This window comes from Aythya ferina, assembly GCF_964211825.1.
Source record: "Aythya ferina genome assembly, chromosome: 4".
NCBI classification, from domain to species: Eukaryota; Metazoa; Chordata; class Aves; order Anseriformes; family Anatidae; genus Aythya; species Aythya ferina.
Window position 1 is genome coordinate 27,004,809 of NC_140300.1, and position 26,279 is coordinate 27,031,087.

Genomic DNA, 26,279 nt, shown 5'->3' on the forward strand with positions numbered 1-26,279 from the left:
AGTATTAAATCTTGTCCCTTTACTACATAGACAAATATTCTGGGACATGTTCACTGAACCCTCATGCAATGTTAAAAGAAGAGTTAAATAACTATATTTACTCACTCCTTTATGACATTAGTTTTGGTGTATGCATTACAACCTATGTTTTTCTTACTGATCTTCTTCAAAACTAATCCACTGTATTTTCAGCAGTGCCAGCTCCCACAAACACAGAGAACAGCTAAGGAAATCAAGCTTCAGATGACTGACAAAATCAGGCACAAAGAAAGGGAAAGACAAACATTACTTTGGTTTTCTGAGCTATCAGAAGGAAGAATTAAAATTGAATATTAAAATCAGACTGAAGCTATAGACTTCATATCTGAAATTAAAATTCACACTGCACTTCACATAATCACCTATCATCAAAAAGAATTTGTAGAAAAATTATTATTAGTCTTCCCCTTTTAGAAAATGGATCTGTGAGATTTAAGAAATATTTGCCTCTGATACATTTATTCGAAGTGATAGGGTTGATAATTACTTCTGTTAACAAGTCTCACTAAAGAAGCAGGAAAATGTACGTTTCAACTGATGATAATTTCATCCTAGACAAACCTTGGTAAAAAAGGAAGGGATCAGAGGTCTTGAGATAATTTAATACCTTTTCCATTTTCCTAACAGCAACCATTATAAGAAAATGAAGAATATTTTATATTAAGGTTTTGAGACCAAGATATCAATAAATAAATAAATAAAACTTGACTGATATAAAGATTATCAGCTTATTTTTAGATAACTAAGTAGTTCCAAAAGCAATTGACTGTTTTTGAAGGTACCAAAGGAGCTTAAGCTTATTAGGAAGTTACATGAAGGTAAAGCATAAAGATAATGTCAACGTTATTTAGATATACTAAATCAGTTAGAGCAATACAGAATTACTGTGTGTTAGAATGGCGGGTACTCTGTTCAGTGCAGGTGGTCTTGAATTCAGGGGCATCTGTTAGAAATGATGTTAAGCACCCATGCAGTGCAAGGTAATAATGCAGACTAGGTTAAGTGCAGACACTGTAAAGGGTCTTTATCCTCCTCTGTTTTCTGAGAAAGGTACAAAGAATAAGATTGAATGTCAATTTACATAGTGATAAAAGCCGGATAGAAAAGAGATTTCTTAATCCGATTTATGATCAGACACTGGCAAAAGATATCCTTCTATACCATCAGGCTTGTCTTAGTAGAAGATAGCTTTGGATGTCAAGCAGATGATAGTGTGCATGCAATAAGAAAGATGCATACATGTATATTTTTTTCCCCAAGATCCACACAGAAAACACTATCATTTCCAAATCTCTGTTCAGGGACACCTAAATTAAATATATCTGGTTGCCTATCTCACTGTATTTATTACAGAACCCAGAGAAACTTTCCTTTCTTTCATAAGACAATTCTGCATTAATTCTTTAGGGAGATACAGAGTAACACACTTCCAGACAATTCTGAGCCTTGGAAATAACTGCAAGTTCATGACAAGACATTATCTTTTCAACAGACTCTTTTAACAATCATGCAGTGCTTACAAAATGGTGAAAGTGCCTAGATTTTAGCCAGCTTTTGTTTCTGACATATTTCATGACATGACAAAATTCCACTATTCTTTTCCTTATATTAAGTACTTCCACACTATGTCTACCATTGCATGGGTCACAGGGATCAATGATCATTCACATTTAACTTCATCACTCCCATTGGACTAAGAAATTCATCAGTGCTACAAACTACTGACCTTACCCGAAACCCATTTGATTGCAGGCCAGTTGACTCAAATTTTCTTGCCACTCATCAGCACAAACATGGTTATCAGCAGCTGACCTGTGAATGGTCAGAAACATCAAGGAATTCATGTTTTTAGACAGGGTAACTGTGAAGAAAAAGAAAAATAACTTTACTATTAATTCACATGATTATTTTTATATATGGCACACTGAAAACCCAAAGATACGTACTCCCAATACACTGGCATTTTTGCTGACTTTATATTCTCAATAGCTCTGTGACTTAAAATCAAGGCAACCATAGCTGTGAAAATCTTGATAACAATGAACAGGATGAGACACTAAACAAAGACATCTTGAAGGTAGAATAAACCAGGATACTCTTAACTCACAAGTACAGGTTAACATGGGTTTATGAAAGCCTCAATCTTGTTAAATGATATTTTACCTGACAAAGAGCTCAGCTGAAATTACTAAAGAAGCTTGAGGGATAAGTGCTGCTTGACATAGGAGTGATACCATCATTTGATTCTCAGTAATATGCATTGTGCCTGTTAACAATATGGGGCTCTAATTCAAGAAATGAAAACCAGCTACTTTTTACAAGAAAAATTATGACCATTACTTCTCTCTTGTTTAAAAGAGTGTGAACTGTTCTTATCACACATAATAAGTATCTCAGAATCGCCCAAAATGCATAAGTGGGAATTTAAATCCCTTTCCTTTCTAGGATTCCTCAAAAGATTGTGGGATGCCTTTTTCCCCCAATGTATGTGGTTTTAGGTAATAATCTTAATGCAGCCATTAAGCATTTCTGCTATATGCTGAAGATGCTTTTGCATCCCTCCTCTTTTTCCCAAGAAAAATATGCATTCATCTTAGATTATAACTTTTCAAACATGAAATTCTAGAGCTTTTCTTCATTCTTGTATAGCTTTTATTAAATTTTATTGTATATTAATGCTAATGATAAATATTTTAAAAAATGCTTATACAATTTACTTCAATATGAATACAAAATTTATGTGCTTCTATAAGCCATGGCATACCTTCTTTCTATATTTAAAGCAACACACAAAACATCTCAAAACTTAGTAATATAAACTACTGTCATGTACACAAATAATTGTTAACTAAGTGAAATTTCAGAGTTACTAGTTTCCAATATGCTTCTTTTCAGTTTTGTTGTTGTTGTTGCTTTATTGAAATTCACCTTAACTTTTATGTAAAGAAAAATGCTTGGAGAGTTCTACACATAAAAGCATGAGGCCTACTATCTATATGGTCAGCACTGGCACGTTACATTATTCTACGGATCTCTAAACAAGGCAAAGGGACCTGCAAGTACTATCTTCTTCTCATAATTTCTTCTGCACCATTGCATTTAGTTGGAATGTCACACTGAATTTCGTGAGTACAGAATCAGGGCTTAGAAGTTTTGTCCAAATTCTTATCTGTCCACAGCACTTTCCAGATTTTATAAGTCATTTTGAAGTTATCTGCCTTGTCACTTCTCTTATATCTTTCTGGGACACCTAACACCGAGCTTTTCCTTTCTTTTTTGCCCACTTTCTTGCATGCTTCATCAACTTCAACCCAGTCTCTCCTGGTAAAAAAGGAGAAATTCTCCACCACTGCAATTATATTCTAAATCAAATCACCATTAATAATACCATCACCCAAATATCAATTCCAGTCAGAGTGCACCACAACAGAAACTTACCACAGTCCCATTCATCAGAGCTGTCACTGCAGTCTGCTTGTCCATCACACCAGAGCTCACGTGGCACGCATTCATGGTTGGCACACTCGAGCTCATGCTCCTCACAAAATGCTGCAAGGAAGAAAAATGCAGTTCACACTGAGAAAGAGATGATCAGCATGAAATGCACATTGAGACTGGAAAAAAAAGAAGAAAAAAAAAAAGTGAAGGAGGGAGAAGGTAAATCAGATTTACAGAGCAAGCGAAACATTTGTGACAAAACTCAGGATAGACACCACCACATAGTTGCAGACAGCACCACTACCCAAAGGGGAGGAAAGATGTCTGGAAACAGCAAGATCTGTGGTGTATGTTCCAAATGATTTTTATTTACTTAATATTTTTTGTGGTCTTGTCATACAAAAGTAGTCTAAGCCTCTCACAAGCTTTAAGTAAAAATATGGTGTTCCTTGCTTCCTAGTGTCCCGATTTTTTTTTTTTATTTATTCATGTTCTTTGAAAAAGTTATTTTACAGTAATGCAAATATATTTCCTTTAATCCAAAGCAACTCTGCATTCACTTTCAGATTCTATTTGCCATCTAAAATTGTGGGATTATTTTTAAGCCCATTTGAGACATGAGATGTACATTCAGACATCCTCCAGTGTATGCCTGGTTGCCAGCTGGCAGCGTTGGACAGGGACTTCCTGAACCTCCATCCAGTGCAGGAACCACAAGTACTTAGATCTTGAAGTGACTTTAAGCTTTCCTCCAAACACAGCAAATCCTCTCCTAAAAGGCAAGTGTTTAGCATTACAGCACCTTCCTCACTAATACACTTCTCTCCAGCTTCTATGTAAACCTCATCACCAGGGAATTTTGAGCTGGGGAAAGGAGAGGAAGAGAGTGCATGGAAGAAAGATGCATTCAGCTGTGCCTACGTCTGGCTGTTGTATAGTCTATATAGCCATACAAACCAAGCATTTCTTTGCAACACTAGTGCAAAAAAAAAGTAATCCACAGTAAAAATCATATAGGTATAACCACCGATGCTTCCTATTGTGATATAAGTGATCTTTACTGTGAGAAAAGTATGTTAAAGACTGTGAAGCACTATTGAACTCATAAAAGATATATGTGCTATGCAGCTGAAGTCTCCCAGCTTTCCTGAGACAGCATGGCTTGGTTCTTTGGTCTATGGGGTTTCTCACTGTCTAGGTCAAAAAGCACCAAGAACTACAGAGCTTACGTCAATTTTCACATGAAATCCAGAAAAAAAAAAAAAAAAAAAAAAAAGAAAAAAAAAAAGTAGTGATGTGCTTTCTATAAGAGATGATTAGTTGTGTATAACCTGGCTGGAAATGGTAGAGGTCTTAAAACCTCCTTCCATTTTTTAGATGGTAGCACACAGACCGCTTAGAAGACAACTGGCATAATCTTCACAGTGGACAGCAAATTAAGAAAAGTTCTGTGAGCTGCCTTTTCTCAAAGAAAAGGAGCCTCGTATCCAGTGATATATCCTCATTGTCAGTCATTTTGGCAAATATATTCATCTGCTCAACATAGCACATAAAATATGCCCACCATCCTATCTCTGTCAACAGAACTCCAGAGGCTCAGGAACAATTTTTTGTTTGCTTGCTTTTCTTTTCTTTCTTTTTTTTTTTTTTTTTTTTTTGTAAAATTATATTTTAAAATCCCAGCAAAAGTTCTGAAATACTAGGATTGCCAAGAGAAGTAAAATTTTGACTTTCAACCAACTTTACCAAGCATCTCTTCTTACTTGTGTAGGCTGAATCTCAACTCAGCGTGCTTTTCCCAGTTTCTGTCTTTGAGAAAACACTATCTGGTTTTCTCAAAAGAAGAGAATTCAGGGTACCACTAATATAGTCATGAAAGTGAAGCTAACATTTCACAGCACGCGCTCCTGGCTTCATGTGCCGAGTGGGAGCCTGCAAAGCAGCTGCTGTTCACAGGTATTCCAGCTCTTCTCACCCCAGGAGTCAGCTGTGGTTTGGAAAAAGACAGGGCAGCTCCAGCAGATCCCAAAAATGTGATCAGCACTTTACAGGATTAACAAACTGCATAAACCCTTACAGCAGTTCTTTTCATCCATCATGTCAGGGCAGTCTGGGAAACCATCACAGATCATCGTGTGTTTGATGCACATCTTCTTCAAAGGACACTCCCAAAGACCCCTTTCTCCACAGCCTGGTGGTAGAGAATCACAGTTTTGAAATATTTGCATGCAATATAAAATCAACTGTTTTGTTCCTCCTTAATAATCTTGAAACATCCAAAATAGTTGTGCTATTAACTTCAGAAGTTACCAAGAATAGTTACTAATGAAGAAATGAAAGTAAGATCGTCACAGTGCATACTTGTTAAATGGGTATAAAAATACATCACACTTCAATGCTTTTCAAAGAGTAATCCATATTGTGCTACATGTGCTATAAATAAAGATTTAGGCATTAGCTCAGTTTTCTCAAGCCCCATAAACCACCACTCCCCAAATGCATTTACTAATAAATGTGAATGCAAACATATACAAATTAAGTGGAAATGGAAAGGCATTTTCATTAGATACATAAACATTTATAATCCTGAAGTCTGTGGCATGTCCTTTAAAAGCACACTACATGAAGTAGTGTAGAAATATGTACTTTTGGTAGTGCTGATACAGAAACTAATGCAGATCACAATGAAAGGTAGAGAGATACTCCAAGTTCTGAGCGTTAACATTTTTCTTGATTGCATAATCTGTGACTAAGCCAGTTTTAAAATAATAGAAAGCCCCTATAGATGTATAAATCTTCCAGAGTCATTGTTATGCTGGGAACACAACCTTATTGCCTCTTCAAAGTCCTGCAAACCAGCCTCATTGATTTCAGGAGGAATATTTATAAAACTGTGTCAAAGCACTTTGACAATAAAATTCCTGTTTGTTAACTAGATGAAATTAAGAATGGCCTAACGTATCTTTTAGGAAAAAAAAAAAAAAAAAAAGAAAAAAAAGTTATCTCATCTTAATTCTTTACTTGTTTTTATCAACTAATAAAGCATGCTGCTGATACCAGTTTGAAGTACAGAATATTCTGATGTACTAATGTCAAAGTCCTGCACATCTGACATTCAGATTTTAGAGGAGGCCATAAAAACTCCTAAGTAAAATGCCTAAGTATGTTTCCTAAATAAATAAATATTTTTATTATTTTTTTTTTTTAAAAAAAAAGGTTTGATTGCCTTGTTTGGCCTGTTCTGCAGCTGACAGTAACAGCTTTCATTTTAATCCAAGCTCAAATTCAGGTGACAGCCCTGATGCCCACACACAAATAGTTTGGATCTCTGCTCACACAGTGTATTTGAAGCAGCACCTCTATTTTCTTGGATCTGGAACAGCAGCAGCACATATCAGCATTTGGTAAGTGATAAATTGTTTCAAAGTGTTATTTTAGAAGTGATTATTTTACAAACATGAGCCAGAGAATCACTACTAGCTCATATGATTACTAGAAAAATCTAATCAGGTTTAACTGTAACTGGATGTATGGAGAGCTTAATTTGTTTAGATTATATAAACCATGTGGAAAAAACAAACAAACAAAAAAAAAACATTAAACACACAGAGAAAAAACAGTCTTGAACCCATGAAACTAACTCCACATGATCAAAGAACTTTCTTAGGCATGGCCATTTTCCAGGTCTCCTTCTGGACAGTATTTCTGATAATCATTAATCAAAAATTAATTGAAACCAAACAAAACCTTTACTCTAATAAAGAACAAAGGATGTCAGTAATGTTAGGAACTTGATATGAAAATAAAATAAAAAAGCTTTGAAAAAAATCTCATTTTAAACCTTGCAATTTTTTAGCTGAAGTGTTTACAATTAATTAAATTTTTATTTGCTTTTTCCCTTCATCACACATTATAGTTTTATATTGTGAAATGTTCCATTACACTCCAAAGTTCATCTTTGAGGGCAACATAGGCAAACACAGAGACAACTCCCTGGGAAAAATTAATTACTTACTGAATTCAGTGTTCAAATATACTGTTTTGTTGGAGGAAGGCCATCTACCATTTATTCTTATTGCTCCTCCATATATTTGGATAACATACATTTTTAAATTTAATTATAATGAAATGGAAATGAAAATGGAGGTCAGAAAACTCATCCATATTTACATTACTCACATCCATATTTACAGTACTCCCATCTCAAAAGTATGTTTTGACAAGAGATAGGGTTTCACATTATTAAGACCACCACGCTTTTCTCTCACAGTGCAGACAGGGGTTGCAGCCCTACTCATGGCCCAAATATACCTTACTCCCTTTGGATGGTTCTATCTTACATTTTTGGAAACAATAGCTTGATTATCCAAATACTGCAGTTGGTCTCCGCCAGCTTCTTCCTCTCTTCACTGTGAAACCTAATGGAGCTTTGACTGTCCTTTAAAGATGCTTCAATATTTTTAATTTGTTTGCTGACTGTTATTTAATAACATAAAACAATTTCAAAGGATAAAGCTCAGAAAATGCAGGCTTGTCATTTACACATAGGAAGTTCAACAGGTTTTTATTTTGTCCTGCACACATGGAATATAAATGAGTCAGAAACTGTTACTTCTGGAGCTCTACAAGGACTGCCTGTTCTTCAGCACCAGCATTACCCCTGGTCAATGTAATGTCACTGACAACTGTAATTACCTAGCAGATAGAGCTTTCCATATTTATAGAAGCTGATAAGAATTCTGCTGATTGCTACTGACATTCTGTCTAGACTATAGAGACAGACAGAGATCTACTGGAAAAATTAATGTTATATTTTAGAGCAGTATTTCACATGTTAATGTCTAGGAGAATAAAATTACCCTAAAAGACACGTGGTAATTAGTGTTCTAAAGAGTTAAAACAGGTGGCTATAAATAATGTTTTGTTGGGAGGACATTCAAGACAATTGATTCAAAAGGTTATCAACTCTGGGGAGGACATTCAAGACAATTGATTCAAAAGGTTATCAACTCTGAAAGTCACCTTGATCATCAGCTCTGCCCTTGTAATCCAAAATGACCTAGAATTAAACCATATTTTACAATCTTTTTTTTTTTTTTTTTTTCCTTCCTTTAGCAGGGGTGAGGGTGGAGGGTGAATTGAATGAAGAGCAGACAGAATGCAATCTTGATTTGAAACCTCCCAGAGAATGAGAATACATCACTCCTTACTGACAAATAATGCCTCGATTACTCCAATCATTAAAACAACCTGCTCCTAAAGAAAAAGTAGAACTTCATAGAGATTACAAGCTTGAATTTTAATCTGGCTTCAGCTTTCAGCTGTTGGATCTTATTTTAATGTTTGTGCAGCAGAGTGAAAAATCTTTCATTGCTGCAATTTTGTTGCCCCCTTAATTACTTCCATCACCTTTTAACCTGTTCTCTGTTAAAACAGGTTGTACACATTAGCCCTACACACCTAGAACATTCCAATCCTTTACTTGTATTCATGCATCATCTCTAAATCCTTTATAATGATTTATAATTATTCCTTTTGCCTCTAGTGATAACAGGACAACATGCAGAATTCCACAGAGCCCACGCCCTAGACACATAAGGAAACTGTACAAACTCCCTTCTCTTTCTCACAATATTCCTGCCAGCACATACAAAGACATATAGTGACCAAGAGATTTGTTGGTTATTCTCAAGCTCAAGACATCTCCTTAAGTTGAGAGTCAACAGCTTCTCTACCATAAATTAGCTCTGAAATGTACTGGAGAATAAATTTTGTGGCTACCACTTTATACTTGTACTGATTGCTAGAGGTTGACCAGAATTCACTTCGCTAAGCACAGATCTTCTGTTAATGAGAACGTTACTGTGTATACATTTAAAATTACATCAACAAATTCAAGATTTAAACTGCCAGACAGCCACATTCTAGCTCATTAGAACCTCCACCAATACAAAAATAAATCAATCAATCAATCTGCAGCATTTTTTATCTTGATTAATAAATAAATACTCAAACATCCTGGAACACAGTTAGCAGAATCTCAGTAATCAAATATCATAAATTGTATTGACATTAATCAAGAATAATTCTTGCTAAAGTATTTTTACTGCCACTAGTCTTAAAAAAAAAAAAAAAAATCACTTTCAATTACATTTTTCTGGCAGAAAATCAAGCTTATTCCACAGGCTGTCATGCTATGGCTGAATTAACTGAAGAAAATCAACATATTTTCTAATGCTTCAACTACTGTTTGTTTGGAGAGTACCCTCCCCTTATTTACCACAGCTGTCTTCATCACTATCATCCTCACAGTCGGCTTGACCATCACATCTCCTGGATGCAAGGACACACCTCCCAGAACGGCATTTGAAGTGACTGGGTGAGCATTCTGCCAATAACAAGGAAAGAGAGAAACAAGACTCCATAAACTGAAAGGTTAATTGTCATGAGCACTTATTTATCACTGAGACAAGAATAGAAGCCTTTTGAAACACTAAATTGGAACTGTGTAGCAGATAAGACTGTTCTTAACAATTGCACTGTGAATGGGGTGGAACATTTCCCAGAGCTCTGCCTCACACGTTACCCTCTGTCATATTTTAAAACTATGACAGATTACCAACATAAAATGTTTAGACTGTGGATGTGCATTTTCTAGCAACCTTCTTCACTCCTGTGGTGTTGCATGAAGCAGAAATAGATCATCATTTAAGAATAACATAATGAAAACAACTAAATTTACACTGCGTGCTGTCTTGGCCGGCAGTATTCAGCACTGATTGAAAGAGAAGTTGAATAATTCAGCACATTGTAATAACTCTGTCAATTATAGATTAATTTGGAAAATCATCAATAGTTTGTAATCATTAATATTTTTATGTTCTTAAGATTCTTAGTATCTTTTGTTATATATGTTTATTCAGAAATATTTCTATAAGATTTTAAATTTTGCAGGGAAGACTGACTCTAACCAGCAGTGTTAATTAGTAGAAATCTGCCATTGAATCAACATAACTTTTTAGTAGTAAGTGTGTCAAACCCAAAGACAATTCTGATAAGACCCCGTTATTAGTTACACTGTTTCTAAAAGAACACTAACAACATCTCCTTTATCATTCATTTTCCAGGATTATCTAGTTCAATGCTAGGATGAATAAAAAGTAATGAGTCAACCAAGTAGGCAGATTCTGTCTAGTTAAAGTGAAAATTTTTGAAATTCTTTTTTTTTTTTTTTTTTTTTTTAAATAAGTGAACAGAATTTAACTCTAAAAATTGAATATACTAGTCCTGTATACTGTAGTATATTTAAAATATCAGCATTATATGTTAGGTTTCAAAGCCAAATGATCTAACAACACAGGCAGGAAGACTGAAAGACATTTTATAACACAGAAAATTAAATCACATTATATTTCTTTATCTCACCTTGTTGTGTCAAGAGTTTGCTTTTATGTTCCTACATACTCCTTAATAATAATATTCCTTTTCATTAGCCCTTCGCTGTAGAAGGAAATTATTTCATTGTCTCTCAGAGTGCCATGACAGAGGATTTCATTACTATGGTATCATACATCTTATTAAACTTTCAAAATTATGTAAGTGCACATGCACTTTGCTTGAAGAAATGGTACTTATTGCTGCATATGCTTCAGTGAAAAAGAAAAGATCAAAAGAAAAATTGTGGAAAGATTATCATCACCGCACAGGTGACTGGGAGAAAAAGAATAAGAACTAAACATGATCAGTACATTGTGGGCAGTCTAGTACACACCATTTTAATATTTTCCCAGAAACTTTACTGGCATTTTTGGCAAGGGAAAAAAAAAAAAAAAAAAAAAAAAAAAAAAAAAAAAAAGACATCATAATCCTCAGACCTCACATTAGATGACCAGTGGCAGAAGAAAAAGTACAGCCAGCCTCTTTAACCAAAGAACACGTATAATCATTTAAGGTAATTCCATTATTTTGTTCCATGTTGATACCCACAATGAGTAGGAGTATGGTTGAACTCAAGAAACAGCAGTTTGTCAGTTGCTGCTGAAGCTGGTTTGGCACAGATCTCTTAAAATACATAAATCACCAAACAACAACAAAAATGAATTAACAATAGCTGGCAAAGACACTAACATCAAAATATTTTTCTCAAAGATGTCATGGGGCTCAGCTATTCCCTTTTTTTTGTTTTTACGATTATCAAGAGTTTACCTCCTGTTGGAAAAGCATCATTATATAATCTAGATTGGTTAAAAAAAGTGAAGTAAAAGCACTAAACGCAAGCAAGACGTAGGTGTGCTAATAGCACCAAATCTCAAACACTTACTTTCAAAGATTGAGAGTAATTGATCCTTTCTTCAAATAGATTTCTTTTTCTAGAAAAAAATAATCCTCTTATATGCAAACTGTAGGTGTCAAAACACTCTGCAATCTGATTTGGAATCATTCTCACAGTTACTTGACAAAAAAAGTCACCCTACGTGGCATATTATAATTTAAAGTGGAGGTATGAAAACAAAAACAAACAAAACACAAGTCAGTGTCATTGGGAACACAATTAATCTTTAATTTCCTGTTATGTGTATTTGTAGGAGTTACCTTCTACACCTTCATCTGGTGTTAGACAAGTTTGGTTGTCTGAGTTCTCATCTGGAAACTGAGTGCAGTCAGTGTCCTCCGGCCACTGCAGACCTACAATCCCAAGCACAGACTCACAGCGTTCCTTAGACTGTACACATAATGTCCTGAGGAGACAAAGTGGAATTAAACAAAATAGCTGAATAAAAGTCTTAGAAATTCCCAGGTATTGAGAGCTAATAATCCTAGCCAAAATTATAGATGGAAATAAAGGAAAAATCAGTTAATCAGGTATTTATATATCTGATTAATCTTTATAGTTAATAAAGATATATTGTTACTGTTGAAACATGAGTTTAAATTACAGTATACAAACTATTATCTGAATTACAATAACCAAATATAACTACTTATACCTATCCTCTTGTCCATAAGGACAACAGAAAACCTTTTCTAAGAAACACTAACTGTCCTCCCTCAGGAAGGAACAAACAAGCCAAACACATTTTGTACCTATAAAATTCTACTTCTTCTGATAATGCTACCTCAGAAACCACTGCACTATGCACATCATTCAAAGAGCAGTATAGTGTTGAAAAAAGTTTTGTCTCTGACATTTTAAGAACTATAAGAACAAGCAGTTTCTGACTATTTTGGCTGTATTTTAGACACCCACAGCAAATACAGTATAGAAACATTACAGACCCTGTAATGTTTCTCCTGTAATGTTTCTCCATATACTCCTGGTCAGACATTTCTGGAGATGTGGTTCCAGAAAGACAAAATATTTAAACCCACAAGCAAAAAAAGTGAAGAACTCCCCTGTGATTTTCCCTGTGGGAAATTATTGTCAGTTAGAGCAACAGAAGCTTCTATCACACCTACAAAAAGACAGGAATATAGTCCTTCTTTTGGATATTTATTTTCTTACCACCAAAACAAAAGTAGTTGAGCCCATCTATACTTATGCCTCAAAATACTTACTGTCAAAGTATTGTCATGAATATACATCAAATTTACAAATCAAAAACACATAACAGGATATTCCCTATATAGTTTAACCAGTATTTTAAACATTTAGCAACTACTTTTACCTGGAATCATTGCCGATATGCTGCTCAATCCAAGTCTTCTATTTGTGGTATTTTGAACTCCTGTTTGTTTCAGCTGCCTCTTATTTTGAGAGTTCGATAGAATCACTATTAATAGTATCACCTTAACCAGCTATGGTATCAGTTTCAAATGTTGCTTTTCATTTTTGTGGAATATTAACTATGCAATATAGGAATAAGATCCTCAACATCCTTTTTGTCTCTCCCCCCAAGCAGAAACATACATTTCTGCTGTATAAGATTTGATAATATAAGATTTAATATTAATATTAATTTATCATAATTAATATTAATTATCAATATTAATAAGTTTTAATCATATAAGATTTCATATACTTCCTTATCAACCATTCTCATATATGTATATCTATTATATTTGTTTTATCTGGCCTGTAGCTCTTTCAATGAATTTGAAATGAATCATTTTCTGGTTCGGCCCCCATGAATAATTTGAGCAATTTCTTTATTTCCTATGAGTAGCTCACTTTTACCTATTTGAAGGTTATGATGCCTCTCCATAGCCCTGTCTTGTGTCTATACTCAGTAAGTCATTCAATTGTACCTTTTAGATCATATCTTCTAAACCTATAATCGCACACTTTCTCCTACTAGTTCAAAGAAAGTTCTCTTTTGTTCTTACATGTTAAAAAAAATATTCAGCTGCAGAATCCTACCTATTTCTATTTTATTTTCAGTTTCCCTTGTGTCACTTTTAGCTTGCCTTTTATCTAAGTTGATTAACTATTCCAGATCTTTCTTCTAGGAACAAAATATCCCTTAATGGAAGGAATTTTATTACACCCGTCATTTTCCTTAGATATTTTGACCAGTGGGCCTTTTTAATTTATTTTCTTTCCTGCAGTAAGCTTCAAGAAATGGAGTGACCAAACCTAGCATGCAGATCTATTTAGGATCAATTAAAGGATCTTTTTTATCCTCATGAGAAAACCACGCATTATTATTCTCCTCAAATTTATTTTTTTTACATGATTACATGAAGGAGAGTCAATGTTTTCCTGCACCAGATTATTCACCATTGAGCTGAGCAGCTAGAAGTAAGACCTCAGTGCTGCACTACATTGTGACTGTTGTGTATTTTATTTACCACATACTCGGCAGTGCAGAAAACATCAGTTTACTTGCAACTAAAGCACGATGTTCTTAGTCTGTTGGTACTTTCTAAACACAGAGTACAGGGTAAATTCTATTAGGATTTCCACCTGAAATGAGACACAGTGGACTAAAAAGAAAAGGTTGATATGAATGAATTGATATTGATTAACTATGCTACAGTTACATGACTGTGTCTTTCCTTTTAGATCCTCTTCAATATCAAAAACGTTGACTCACACCATTTTATAACTTAAAGTTTCTGAATGGCAGCATTTTTTATTTGCAGATTACAAAAAACAAAACCAACATTATTATGATTAATATGTTTAAAAAATAAAAATAAATTACTAGCTGAAATGTCCAAGCCAGTTTTGTCTTTCATGTGTTCTTTTTACATTTAAATCCCTGGTCAAAGATGACCCTTTCCAAAAGCTATTGCAAGCCATCAAGTTGTCAATCTGTGGTGAAAGAGTAATGTCTATCCAAAGGCACATAGAAGTCTATTGAATTACTATTGGGAAAAAATTACAATTGGAAGAGCAACTGGTAATTTTATTGTTTTAAAATCTTTCTCACATTCCCATACTGAGTCTCACAGTTAGGATATCAGAATACTGAGGACATGGCTAACAAGTTTTTATTTACTTTTTAGTCAAAACTCATCTCAGACAAACTGTGATGGCTGTGTTAATGTCTATGAATAAAGCTAATTGTTTTAATTCTTGCTATCAATTAACAAGAACACACACCACAAAGCAGAGAAATCACATGCTTCTTGGTAGGAGTAAAGAATAGAAAATTAAGATTAAAATGTAGCATAGAATTGTGCAACTTTCTGCAAGTTAACTAAAATATTTCTTTGTCCTCCCAATTCAAATAGAATAATGTGATGCCTAAATTGATGCCAAAGCATAAGGGGCATGAAATTTGACCAGCATAATTCTTCATATATATCTGTCACTTTTTTGTAACAACAAAGTCAGCTGGAGACTTCTCAGATACACAGGTAGTGTAATTTCTATTATTAGAGGCTACCATGACAAGGAAAGCATTTACTGAAACATCTGATCCTCCCAAAATAAGGAATACTGACAGACCTATTGGAATGTCATGAGACAGTATTTCCAGATTCTGCAAGATGCTGAGCAGTTTCAAGTCATGGCAAAGATAGCTTGTCATTATAGGGATACAAGAATTTATGAGCTTATTCCACATATGTTAAACTCCATAGTTTCAAAAGGAACCTAGGACACACTTAGCTTCAAAGATTATTTCACCAGACCTGGACTAATATTACCAATGCCTTCTAAGAGGTATTGCTCAGAATTTGAAAACACACTTGATAGATCAACTTAATAACAGCAGGTTCAGTTCTTTCAAAAAATCTCTTCATCTGTGCTCCTTACTTAGAATAAACTTGGAAGACCTTCATAACTAATGAAAATAAAGCATGACGTAATAACATGTCATAATAACTAATAACAGAAAGACAAGGGGAAGCCTTACAAAAATGGGGACAGATGTTTTATACAGATGAAGTAGAAATGAAATCATTGAGTAACACCTCCTAGAACAAAAAGGACAGTGTGCCAGTATTGAAAATAATAATAATAATCTAAAACATCTCTGATAGGCTCATTTGTATAATGGATACACAATTATAACATGAATTTTCAGTTCCTGGTTGGAAAGTGCATTTTCACTTCAAAAGCTTAGTGCAGAAAAACTGCATTAGCTGAGCTCCATTTCATATTTACAGAAAATACAAATATATCCAGTTCAACTCGATTAACTACAGCTATCCTTGAACAAGAGGGCAGTTGTTTTGTAAAGGCAGCAGCAGATTATATTTTGAGTACAGAAACTGTAAAGAAACTGAGTTTCTCACTCAGTATATTCTGTACTCAGAATATAACATTCTGCCTTCTAGGATCTTCAAACTGTAGTTAAGTAGATTTATATTTCTATATCAAATATTTTTTTCTGCCCTACATTTACCAGTTACCTCAGAGTCTATAGGTATTATGAGTCTATTTGTTATAACTTCTAAAATATTTTTACACTTTTACATTATCTGTGTCTGAAAGTATTCCTAAAACATAATTGTAAATCAAATTAATTATGCTTCCTTATATTATTTTATTACTTCTTTTATACCACCGAGGAACACAAAGTACTACAGATCTCAGTAAGGCTTCTACAAGGTATCCCTTCCTCATAAAGTCACTCTCAACTTGTAACATAACATAAGACCAAAACATATAAACAGTTATAAAAGTAAAGCTTTGAATCCTAGAATTTAAAAATTTATGTTGTATATTCAACGTGATCTAAACGTGATATTAGTCCTGATTTGAACCAGAAGTCGGGACTTCCAGAGAGGGACTGCAGACTAAATTTACTATAGTTTCTATGAGTTCCTCTTCATTTTTCTGTTCAATTCCTTAAAGTTGAAGATTGTTGTTATAGTTTATCTGTATTTCTATATCTATATCTATATACTTTCTTAAATTTGTTAGCTAGATATGTAACTAGCTGCTGAAGCCTGCAAGTTAATTTTTGTCCTTTTACATTAAAGAAAGACCATTTTTTTTTATATGTTATACTGCTTTCTTAAAACGAATAATAATAAAAATATAGACTTGGTTTTCAAACAAGCAAATGCAAAACAGAGCTTGCACTCTAACTTCACACTATCTTATATGTGATATTCTAACTTCTCTTGTATGTCTGTATGGGAGAATTAATCCGGTTCCACTCAGACCTGTCGTACACAGACACCGGCTTCCAAGTGCCGGGTCCTGCACCTGGGGCGCAATAACCCCAAGCAGAGCTACAGGCTGGGAGAGGAATGGTTGGAAAGCTGCCAGGCAGAGAAGGACCTGGGAGTGATGGTGGATAGTCGGCTGAATATGAGCCAGCAGTGTGCTCAGGTGGCCAAGAAGGCCAACGGCATCCTGGCTTGTATCAGGAACAGCGTGACCAGCAGGGCTAGGGAGGTGATCGTCCCCCTGTACTCAGCTCTGGTGAGGCCGCACCTCGAGTACTGTGTTCAGTTTTGGGCCCCTCGCTACAAGAAGGACATTGAGGTGCTTGAGCGGGTGCAGAGAAGGGCAACGAAGCTGGTGAGGGGCCTGGAGAACAAGTCCTACGAGGAGCGGCTGAGGGAGCTGGGCTTGTTCAGCCTGGAGAAGAGGAGGCTCAGGGGTGACCTTATCGCTCTTTTTAGGTACCTCAAGGGAGGCTGTAGCGAGGTGGGGGTTGGCCTGTTCTCCCACGTGCCTGGTGACAGGACGAGGGGGAATGGGCTTAAGTTGAGCCAGGGGAGTTTTAGGTTAGATGTTAGGAAGAACTTCTTTACTGAAAGGGTTGTTAGGCATTGGAACAGGCTGCCCAGGGAAGTGGTGGAGTCACCATCCCTGGAAGTCTTCAAAAGACGTTTAGATGTAGAGCTTAGGGATATGGTTTAGTGGAGGGCTGTTAGCGTTAGGTTGGAGGTTGGACTCGATGACCTTGAGGTCTCTTCCAACCTAGAAAATTCTGTGATTCTGTGATATATTAATAAATTTCCTTGTGACTCAATTTCAGTTTGCATTAGGAAGTATATCACTGGACTAGGAAAGGTTATATATTTGTCAACCAATGCTACATGGTAGGTAACTTTAAGACATGCATTGTGATTTTCAATGCAGTTTTCTTTTAATGCAGTTTTCTTTCAATGCCATAGGTGTTAATTGCCCAATACTTTCAGGGCAGGGCAGACCCAAGAAAAGAGAGAGAAACACAGCATAACAAGGGTCTAGCTGGCAATAGCTCGAAGAGCTCTGCCTGCTAATAAGGTTTATTAACTCTCCTAACCTTCCATGACAGCTGCTGCCAAAGCCACAATATTCACAGAATAGATCTGTTTTGAACAGACATGGGCATAACCCTTAGAAGTGCAGTGACATTAATTGATGACGATGGTAGAAAAGTTAATCTGATAAACAGAAAGCATAAGAAGTTTATAATAAAGAATGATCTGGCAAAACTGTAACATATGCTTTATGACACTCCAATTTAGAAAGGTAATTATGCACCAAAATCTTAGATTTTTTTAATATTATTTGGCTATGGCTTTGCATAAATAAATGACATATAAATGCAAAAAATATATATATTTAAAAAGCTTATGTTCCAATTCAAATTAATTAATTAATCCTATGTTTAAACACCCTTTATAGTGTTGCAATTCTAATCAAACAAACAATGGAAAATGCTTCATATAAGTACCCCATCCGTGCATTTTGAAAATTAATAGAACTGATATTCCTCTCCTTGTTTTGAGAAACTAGACACACATGTAATAAACTGCATTTAACGCTTTTGTAAAATATGATTCTCTAGCTCTTGATATGAAATTTCAAAACAAAACCTCTGGCATTTTCAGTGAAGGCAGAAAATTGAGAAAAATGAATATGATAGACATAGTCAGTTAAGAATTAAATTAAGTATCATATAGTACCTGCAAGGTGGGATCCGATGATTTGTATTGGGGTCACATTTTGGTACTAAGATTGTACAGGCAAAAAACATAAGGTACTTGTAGCAGTTGGTCTGAACCAAGGCTGGGAAGAGAGAAGACTCCCAGCTGACAGAGGCTTCCTTCTGAGTCCTGTGGCCCAGGTAGTTTGGGTAACTAGTGTAGTTGTAAGGCAAGTTCATACAGAGTTCCAGAGTAATTGGTTCGCACTGACCTTTCACAAAAATAAATAAATAAATAAAATTTAAAAGATTATATTTTTCCAAATCTGCAGTCAGAAATATTTTTTCCATTTTCCATTGCTATAGAAAACAATGTACAGAATTTATCTTCAATTTAGATTGAAATTCAATTTAGTACTGAGACTGATATGACATTTACTTCACATTCCATTTCTAAATGAAATTTAATTTTACTTACTTTTAAAATATGAGAAAAGTTTCCTTGAAAAATGTGTACTATTCAAAAAGGCATTTGTTATCAAAAGACTGTATATATTTGCTTACTCTGGAAGAAAATGCATCTTAACATGATTAATATTCTCCACCAGACAGCTGCTAATATCATTTGCCAGCACAGTGTGTGATCCAATGAGCTGGTTCTTTGAGAGGAAGTTGAAAGAAGATCCAACAGTCAGTCGTTCAGCTGATCAGCAGAATTGGCCAGTATTTCTTGGACTGACATTCACTATTATAATCTCAGTATTTACCTCTCTAATGTGAGGAACGTGATGCTCATTTTGGATACAGCTCTTCCCCTCTGCTAAATTCTTGCATACTGCCAATACTAAACTATTTCTGTTGTCTCAAACCACTTAGTCTCAGCTTTGGAGTGAATGAAATTGTTCAAAGACATCATTCTTCAACAGTTCTACTCATACAGCACCCATTTTCTTCATGATGAATTTCACAGTACCATAGAATATCCTGAGCTGGAAGTGACCCAGCACTACTCAGATCAGTTCCTTTTTGTGTTTTGATTTTTCCCCAGTAAACATATTTTCTTGATGTGTACATACTTATTATATGTTCACCAGTTTTTCCATGATAAAACCCAAGTGAACATGAAACTATATGCAATACTCTAGGTGCTTTTATAACACAATATTATTCAAGACTAAAGGGGAGAAATATACAAATGTTTCTCTCTTTTGTTATGCCTCATGTTTGTAGTGGCTAAGGTGAATTCTAGAAGAAAATCTAGTAGGATAGGTCTTCGCATATTCTCAATATCATTACAATTTTCACACTGTGTTTAGAAAGCTTCTATCACATTATGTGCAAGTATCATTATAGGTTTGAAAAGAATAACCTTGAATCTTACACCCAATATCCCACATCACCAATCAGTGTAACAAACAGAACATATACTACAGGTGAACATCTGACTGAATTTAAGTACCCCAAATATTAATCTTTCCTTCTGATATCTATCCTTATGGTTCCAGAGATATTGCTGCTCTATGGATAGTATATACATGTATAAGTACAATTTAATGGGTGGGAAATGAGGGATAGAATCCATTGCATGTTACCCTAACTAACCAAGATATGCCCATTTTTAATATCTCCATGCTTTTATTATTGCCCTATCCTGCTCCACCTGCTATACAGGAATTAGTTCCAAACAGTAGCATCATAGATTATACAAGATATGAGGATGTATTGTCTACCCACAGCAAATCTGAGATCTCCCAGCTACAGTTTAGACAGAATTCAGTGGGACATTTTGCTGAATCACAGAATGGCTGAGGTTGGAAGGGACCTCTGGAGGCCATCTGGGCCAACCCCCAGCTCAAGCAGGTCCACCTAAAACTGTTTGTTTTTGCCAGGACCATGTCCAGGTCGCTTTTGAATATCTCCAAGGATGAAGGCTGCACAACCTCCCTGGGAAGGGAGGGCAACCTGTTCCAGTTACCCACAGTCAGAAATAGTTTCTTGATGTTCAGACAGAACTTCCTGTGTTTCAGTTTGTGCCCATTGCCTCTTGTCCTGTCACTGGATACAACTGGAAAGAGTCTGGATCTGTTGTCTTTATACACACACAGACCTTCAGATATTTGTTCTGTTATTCTAAATATGTTCTAACTGCATTACAAAGCCAGCCTAAACCGATTTGAAATTATCACATATGGAGAACATCCATTATATTCAACATGTATAACATGAGAAATGTGTCCTATTCTTAGCCAGGAATTTTCCAGCAAAAGATTTATCTGGGTCAGAAGATGCTGCTTTGTCAAAACTGAGAATTTCCATGGGAATTCTCATCTCTTACTGAAGATGAAGTAACTCTCGTCTTACAGCAAAAGCAACATGGAGAAAGACAATAGTACTTCCAGATGTTGTACAAGAAAAAACTCTCCCAAATTCTCTTATTCTGTTTTGTATAAACAATTACATATTTAGTGGACTGAAAGGGAAAAAGAGTGATGATCTAGGAGTCTAATTCAGATTATGCATTAATCTTGTTGAGAATTACAGACTGCTGCTCACAATATGATGAGGAAACATTTCCACTAAATATAATTGATTTCTTCTTAACTAGTGTATGTGTCCCAGGATAAATTGCTTCCTTTTCACCACAAGGGGGACAATTTCTAGTGGGAGATAATATATCTGTGAATTGCAAGACACAGAGGAGAAAATGACTGCAATAATTCAATGAAGCTATTTGAGATTCCAAGCAAGAAAAATTAAATGATTAACCTTTGAATAAGTTTGTTTAAAAATAAAAATAAAAAATGAAGTAGGTTGTTATTAGTTTTGTAGTATATGGATACCTTCCTTCCCATTTCATAACCCTTTCTAAATATTTGTTAAATGAAAACAGACAAGATAAATAAATAAATAAATATATCTATCTCAATCACTTTGGAAGGTTCCATCTCACCTGGATAATTTGGTTAAGGATATGGATCAGAGTACAGACCAACACAAGTGATGTCAATGGTAGGCATTTGCTGCAGACCATCTTGGCAAAACAGGAAGAGGTAGATGAACCCATCCTTAGGTAGCTGGAAGATGCTTCATGGTTTTGGAGGCCCTGGTACTCGTGGAGAGTTTCAACTATACCAATATCTTCTTGAAGGACAGTGGTTTAACCTTAAAGGAGAGCCTCCTCAGAACACAAGAGCCCATTCCAAGGTGAAGCAAGTGTGGCAGAAAAAGCCAGCATGGCTGAACATCGATCTCATGACTGATCTCCCAAAAAAAAAAAAAAAAAAAAAAAAAAAAAGAGGAATAGAGAGACATTCCAAGGCATACAAGGATGGAGTTTGGAGCTCAGACAGAACAATGAAACTACTGAGCAAGAAGAGCTCTTGTAAGTACACTGACAGCAAAAGGATAAGTAGGAAAAACGTGGGTCTGCTGCTCAGTGAAGCAAGGGACCTAGTGACCAGGGCCATGGCCAAGGTACTCGATATCTTTTTTGTCTAGGTTTTCACTGGCTAACCCCATTGGAAGTCGGCTTTTTATCATCTTTGAAAGGTCATGGAACCTCATGACTGGAAGAAGGCAAACATAATATCCATCTTTAACAATGACAAGTAAAGGATCCACAGAACTATAGTCCACTCAGACTAACCTTAGTCTCCAGAAAGATTATGGAGCAAAATCGTTCATGAAGACATCTGCACATGAAGAAATAAAGGTGACTTGGAACAACCAGCATCGATTTCTAATAGAAAAATCATGCCTGATAATTCTGATTGCTGTCTATGACAAGATATGTGACTTTTATGACCCTTTATTCATCACTGGTGACAGCATATCTGGAGTATTGTGGTTTTGGGCTCCCTGATTCATGAAAAGAGATTAATATACTGGAATAAGGTCAGTGGATGGCCACTGAGAAGGCTGGGGGACTAGAACTTATGATATACAGGCAGAGGCTATGACAATAGGGTTTGTTCAGCCATGAAAAGAGAAGGCTAAAGGGAGATCTCATTGCTGTTAACAATTACCTAATGGGATGGTGCAAAGAAGATGGAGCCAGACTATTAGAAGTACACAGGTGAGATGAGAGGTGAAAGACACAAGTTGGAACCCAGCAAATTCCAGTTTCACATAAGGAAAAGAGGTTTTTACCATGAGGGAGGCCTAATGTTCTAAAACATTGACCAGGAAGATTGTGGAATCTCTGTCTTTGGGAGATGCTCAAAATTCAACAGCACATGTCCTGGGCAACATTATCTAGTTGGCACTGCTTTGATCAGGAGTTTGGACAAGTTGACCTCCACATGTCCATTCCAACCTAATCTACTCTGGGATTCTACTTAATGTAATGCAGCAACATGGTAACATTATCCAAACAATCTGGTAGTACCAAAACAAACTTTCCAGTAGGTATTGCTCAGGTCAACAAAGCAATTATATGACGTGTCTACACATTCACATCTAAGCAAAGGCAAGCTTGCTCTGCCCATGCGGTGAGGTATCTTGAACTGCTGACTCTAGTAATATATCACCAAGTTTTAATTCATAAATCATTCTGAATTCAGTTCTGCCCCAGTTTCAAAATCAAGTAAAATTGACTTCTCTTGGGTATCTGTTCATAGTGCTGCATTGCACACTCAGAAGTAAGTGCACAGTGGGTACAGTAGGTTTGCACAGAGCGGTATAATATAGGACATAGAAAGAAAGATGATACACAGCATGTAAGATCCTGATCCCCTACAATACATATTGGTCAGAAGAATAACTAGTTTAGCCAGATTGAATATCGGAATTCTTTCCTGGGAAAAGGGATGAAACTTCTCCAGACCACTAAACACAGTGTCATGCTTTCTTGTATTTTTAAAATAAATCATTAACTTACACTTACACTTTGTTGTTTACAGAATGTTAATGTTAACAAAAAGTGTAACTGTAAATATTCATTAAGAACATATCAAAAATTCACAGAAGGCAAAAATATCTCAATGTCAAACATTATCTCTTAGTACACCTATAATCGAGCTTTATGATGCATGATGCCTTGCCCTTTTAAACAGTTAACCATTATACATATGACATTAAATAGTAAATGAAAGTATTACTTACTTTGTCCTACCCTGCATCTTCATTGTACTCTAAAACACCCTAGAAGAGTGACAGTATGAAGCATGTAACCTACTTACTGCAGTTTATCTGGCTGTTTCTCATTTCACAGAGAGAAGTTCCACAGGTATCGGGACAGGAAGTACATCTCTGGTCTCCCTCCTGACAGAGGGTTTGACCTGAGGAAAATAGAAATTTACTATTCTGATATACCAGACTAATAAAAATGACTATAGTGATGAGAAAATACGGAAAGACTCATAACAATTAGTTATTTCCTTTACATAGTTGAATAAGTACTCTACAGCATTTCAAGTACAGTAAAGAAGTGTTGTAAGGAAGAAAAGTGTGCAGAAATGTCCAGATGTCACTTCTTTGCCCCTCTACTTAATATGACAATTTATATTCCCAAACCCTGAAGAACTATGGATCTCTGAAAGCCATCTACCATGATCTTGCCTGTGGCAGAGTATGAAAGGTCATGGAAATTGGATTTCAAAGGGAACAATAGGTCCTAGTTAAAAGAGAATATCCTCTGGGAATTATCCCCCAGTGCCATTCAGCTGATCTGCTTCTCATTTCATGATTGTTTTGGTGGACAATAAAAACTATCCTAAAGAACGGTTGTCAGAGCTGAAGTTTTGTTGCCCATCTTTGGTTAGTGAAAAAACAAAAACCAACACACACGCACCCTCCCCAAACTCTAATGATCTTGAAGATGGATGTTAGAATAACCAAAAACAGCACTTCATCAAAAAGTTTATGAACAAATTACCTTGGTAGCTAGTTTCTTTGATAAACCTCTGGCCTTTTGTCTTTCTCATAGTGGTGCTAACTTCCTTCCAAAACATTAAATTCTCTCTTTCACACGACTTTTGCAAAATTAGTAAATTTAATGTATTATTCCTGTATGTAGAGACTGACTAGTTTGTATTTTATCATCTCATTCTGTTTTAAATTATTTAAATTATTTATTGAATTTATTTATTCTATTTTTAATATTTTATTTTATTTATTTTTATTGCAGTAGTGTCCATGAATATTAATCAGTCAGTCATGACATCCTTATGTTGGGCATACAGAAGATGCTGAAGAAACCAGGACCTTGCCCCAAAGAAATAATGATGATGTAGTCATATTTTTCCTAATTATGTGTGTTTACTTCCCTTCATCTATTGAAGCAATGAAGATATTTTCTTTTGTTGTAGTATTTGACCATCTTATTTTACAGAAGCTTTTGATTACAAAATCAAACTGGAAAGGTAGGAACAACTTTTTGACTTCTAAAGCTATCACAAATCTTCACATTAAAATTCTTTTTTTTAAAAGTTTGCTCCATCTCTTTCTTATCCTGCAGTGGAAGAGCTTCGCAACTCCTTAAAACTCCCTGTAGATTATTCTGATTCTAACATAGTCAATACTGTACTTCTATAACCACACTCTACCCTGTCTCAGATCACTTTAGCCCTAACTTGTTACCTCTGCTAAGCATATTCAAATATTTTACCTTGCAGAGCAGAGAAGTCTTTGTACTTAGTGTAAGTCCTATGACATTTTCTGTATTTGTTGAAATCAAGTACATATATACACAAGAAATACAAAAGAAAGTTACAAACTGGAATTCTGCCTTCCTTTTCAAGAACTATGCAAGGAACTAAAGAGGCATAACCAAAATGAAGTCCAAATTCTGTCTATATATACTCAGGTAATTTTGGAACAAACAGGATACAGTTGCTGAAAAGAAGATTTCTGCTTATGGAATATTGCAAAATACTAGAAAGAGGTTTTTGCATTTTGAAGAATGAATAATGGAAAACAAGACAAATGTTTGTGTTAAAAAGTTTTGCAGTTTAATGCAAAGTGGAAAATTCCTTTAGTATATAGTGAGATCGTTGTCAACACAATTATCACCCCTTCCTACTCCTCTGCATTTAGTATCCTTCAATTTGTATCTGTTCATTATATCCCTCCCTCCCCCCAAAAAAGATTTTTTTTAATTATTTCTTCAGTATTCATAGAGACAAAAAGCAGTGAGAAATGCATTACTGATTTCTACCCCAGTTCATGCATCACAGTGCCAATGAAATTATCTTTCTGGGGAAAAATAATTTTAAGAGTCTTATATTGCATGAATTAAAAAAAAAAAAAAAAAAAAAAAAAAAAAAAAAATGAAATGGCTGCTTCTAGAATTCTCTGAATAGCTTTTTACTTTCTTGTTTATCTCATTCTCCTGCCTCATTTCTTGCACATTAAAAATGAACATTTCATTATCAGTCAAGAGAAACAGAGGGTCATAGAATTCATAGAATAAAACTGTGGATGGTCATCAGGAAGGAAGAAAATTATTCCAAGCAGTTTGTGAGATTAGATGGTCAGAAATATAGACAAAACTTCATCCTCAGTTTTTTAGATTGTAACAGTCAGATCTGAAAGAAATTCCCT

The 26,279-nt window shown here is 35.3% G+C and overlaps 1 protein-coding gene across 2 annotated transcripts in view; it reads right to left on the reverse strand.

Moving 5' to 3' along the window:
• The window catches only part of CORIN (corin, serine peptidase), a 134,362-nt gene that overhangs the window by 21,995 nt on the left and 86,088 nt on the right, over positions 1 to 26,279 (reverse strand). For both annotated transcript variants that reach the window (XM_084516696.1, XM_084516695.1), the window contains 7 exons: positions 23,918 to 24,016; positions 18,778 to 19,009; positions 12,070 to 12,215; positions 9,758 to 9,865; positions 5,555 to 5,668; positions 3,478 to 3,588; positions 1,771 to 1,900 (listed from right to left, as the gene is read on the reverse strand). In XM_084516696.1, the coding sequence (XP_084372822.1) occupies positions 1,771 to 1,900; positions 3,478 to 3,588; positions 5,555 to 5,668; positions 9,758 to 9,865; positions 12,070 to 12,215; positions 18,778 to 19,009; positions 23,918 to 24,016 (940 nt within the window). The remainder of the gene's footprint in view (positions 1 to 1,770; positions 1,901 to 3,477; positions 3,589 to 5,554; positions 5,669 to 9,757; positions 9,866 to 12,069; positions 12,216 to 18,777; positions 19,010 to 23,917; positions 24,017 to 26,279) is intronic.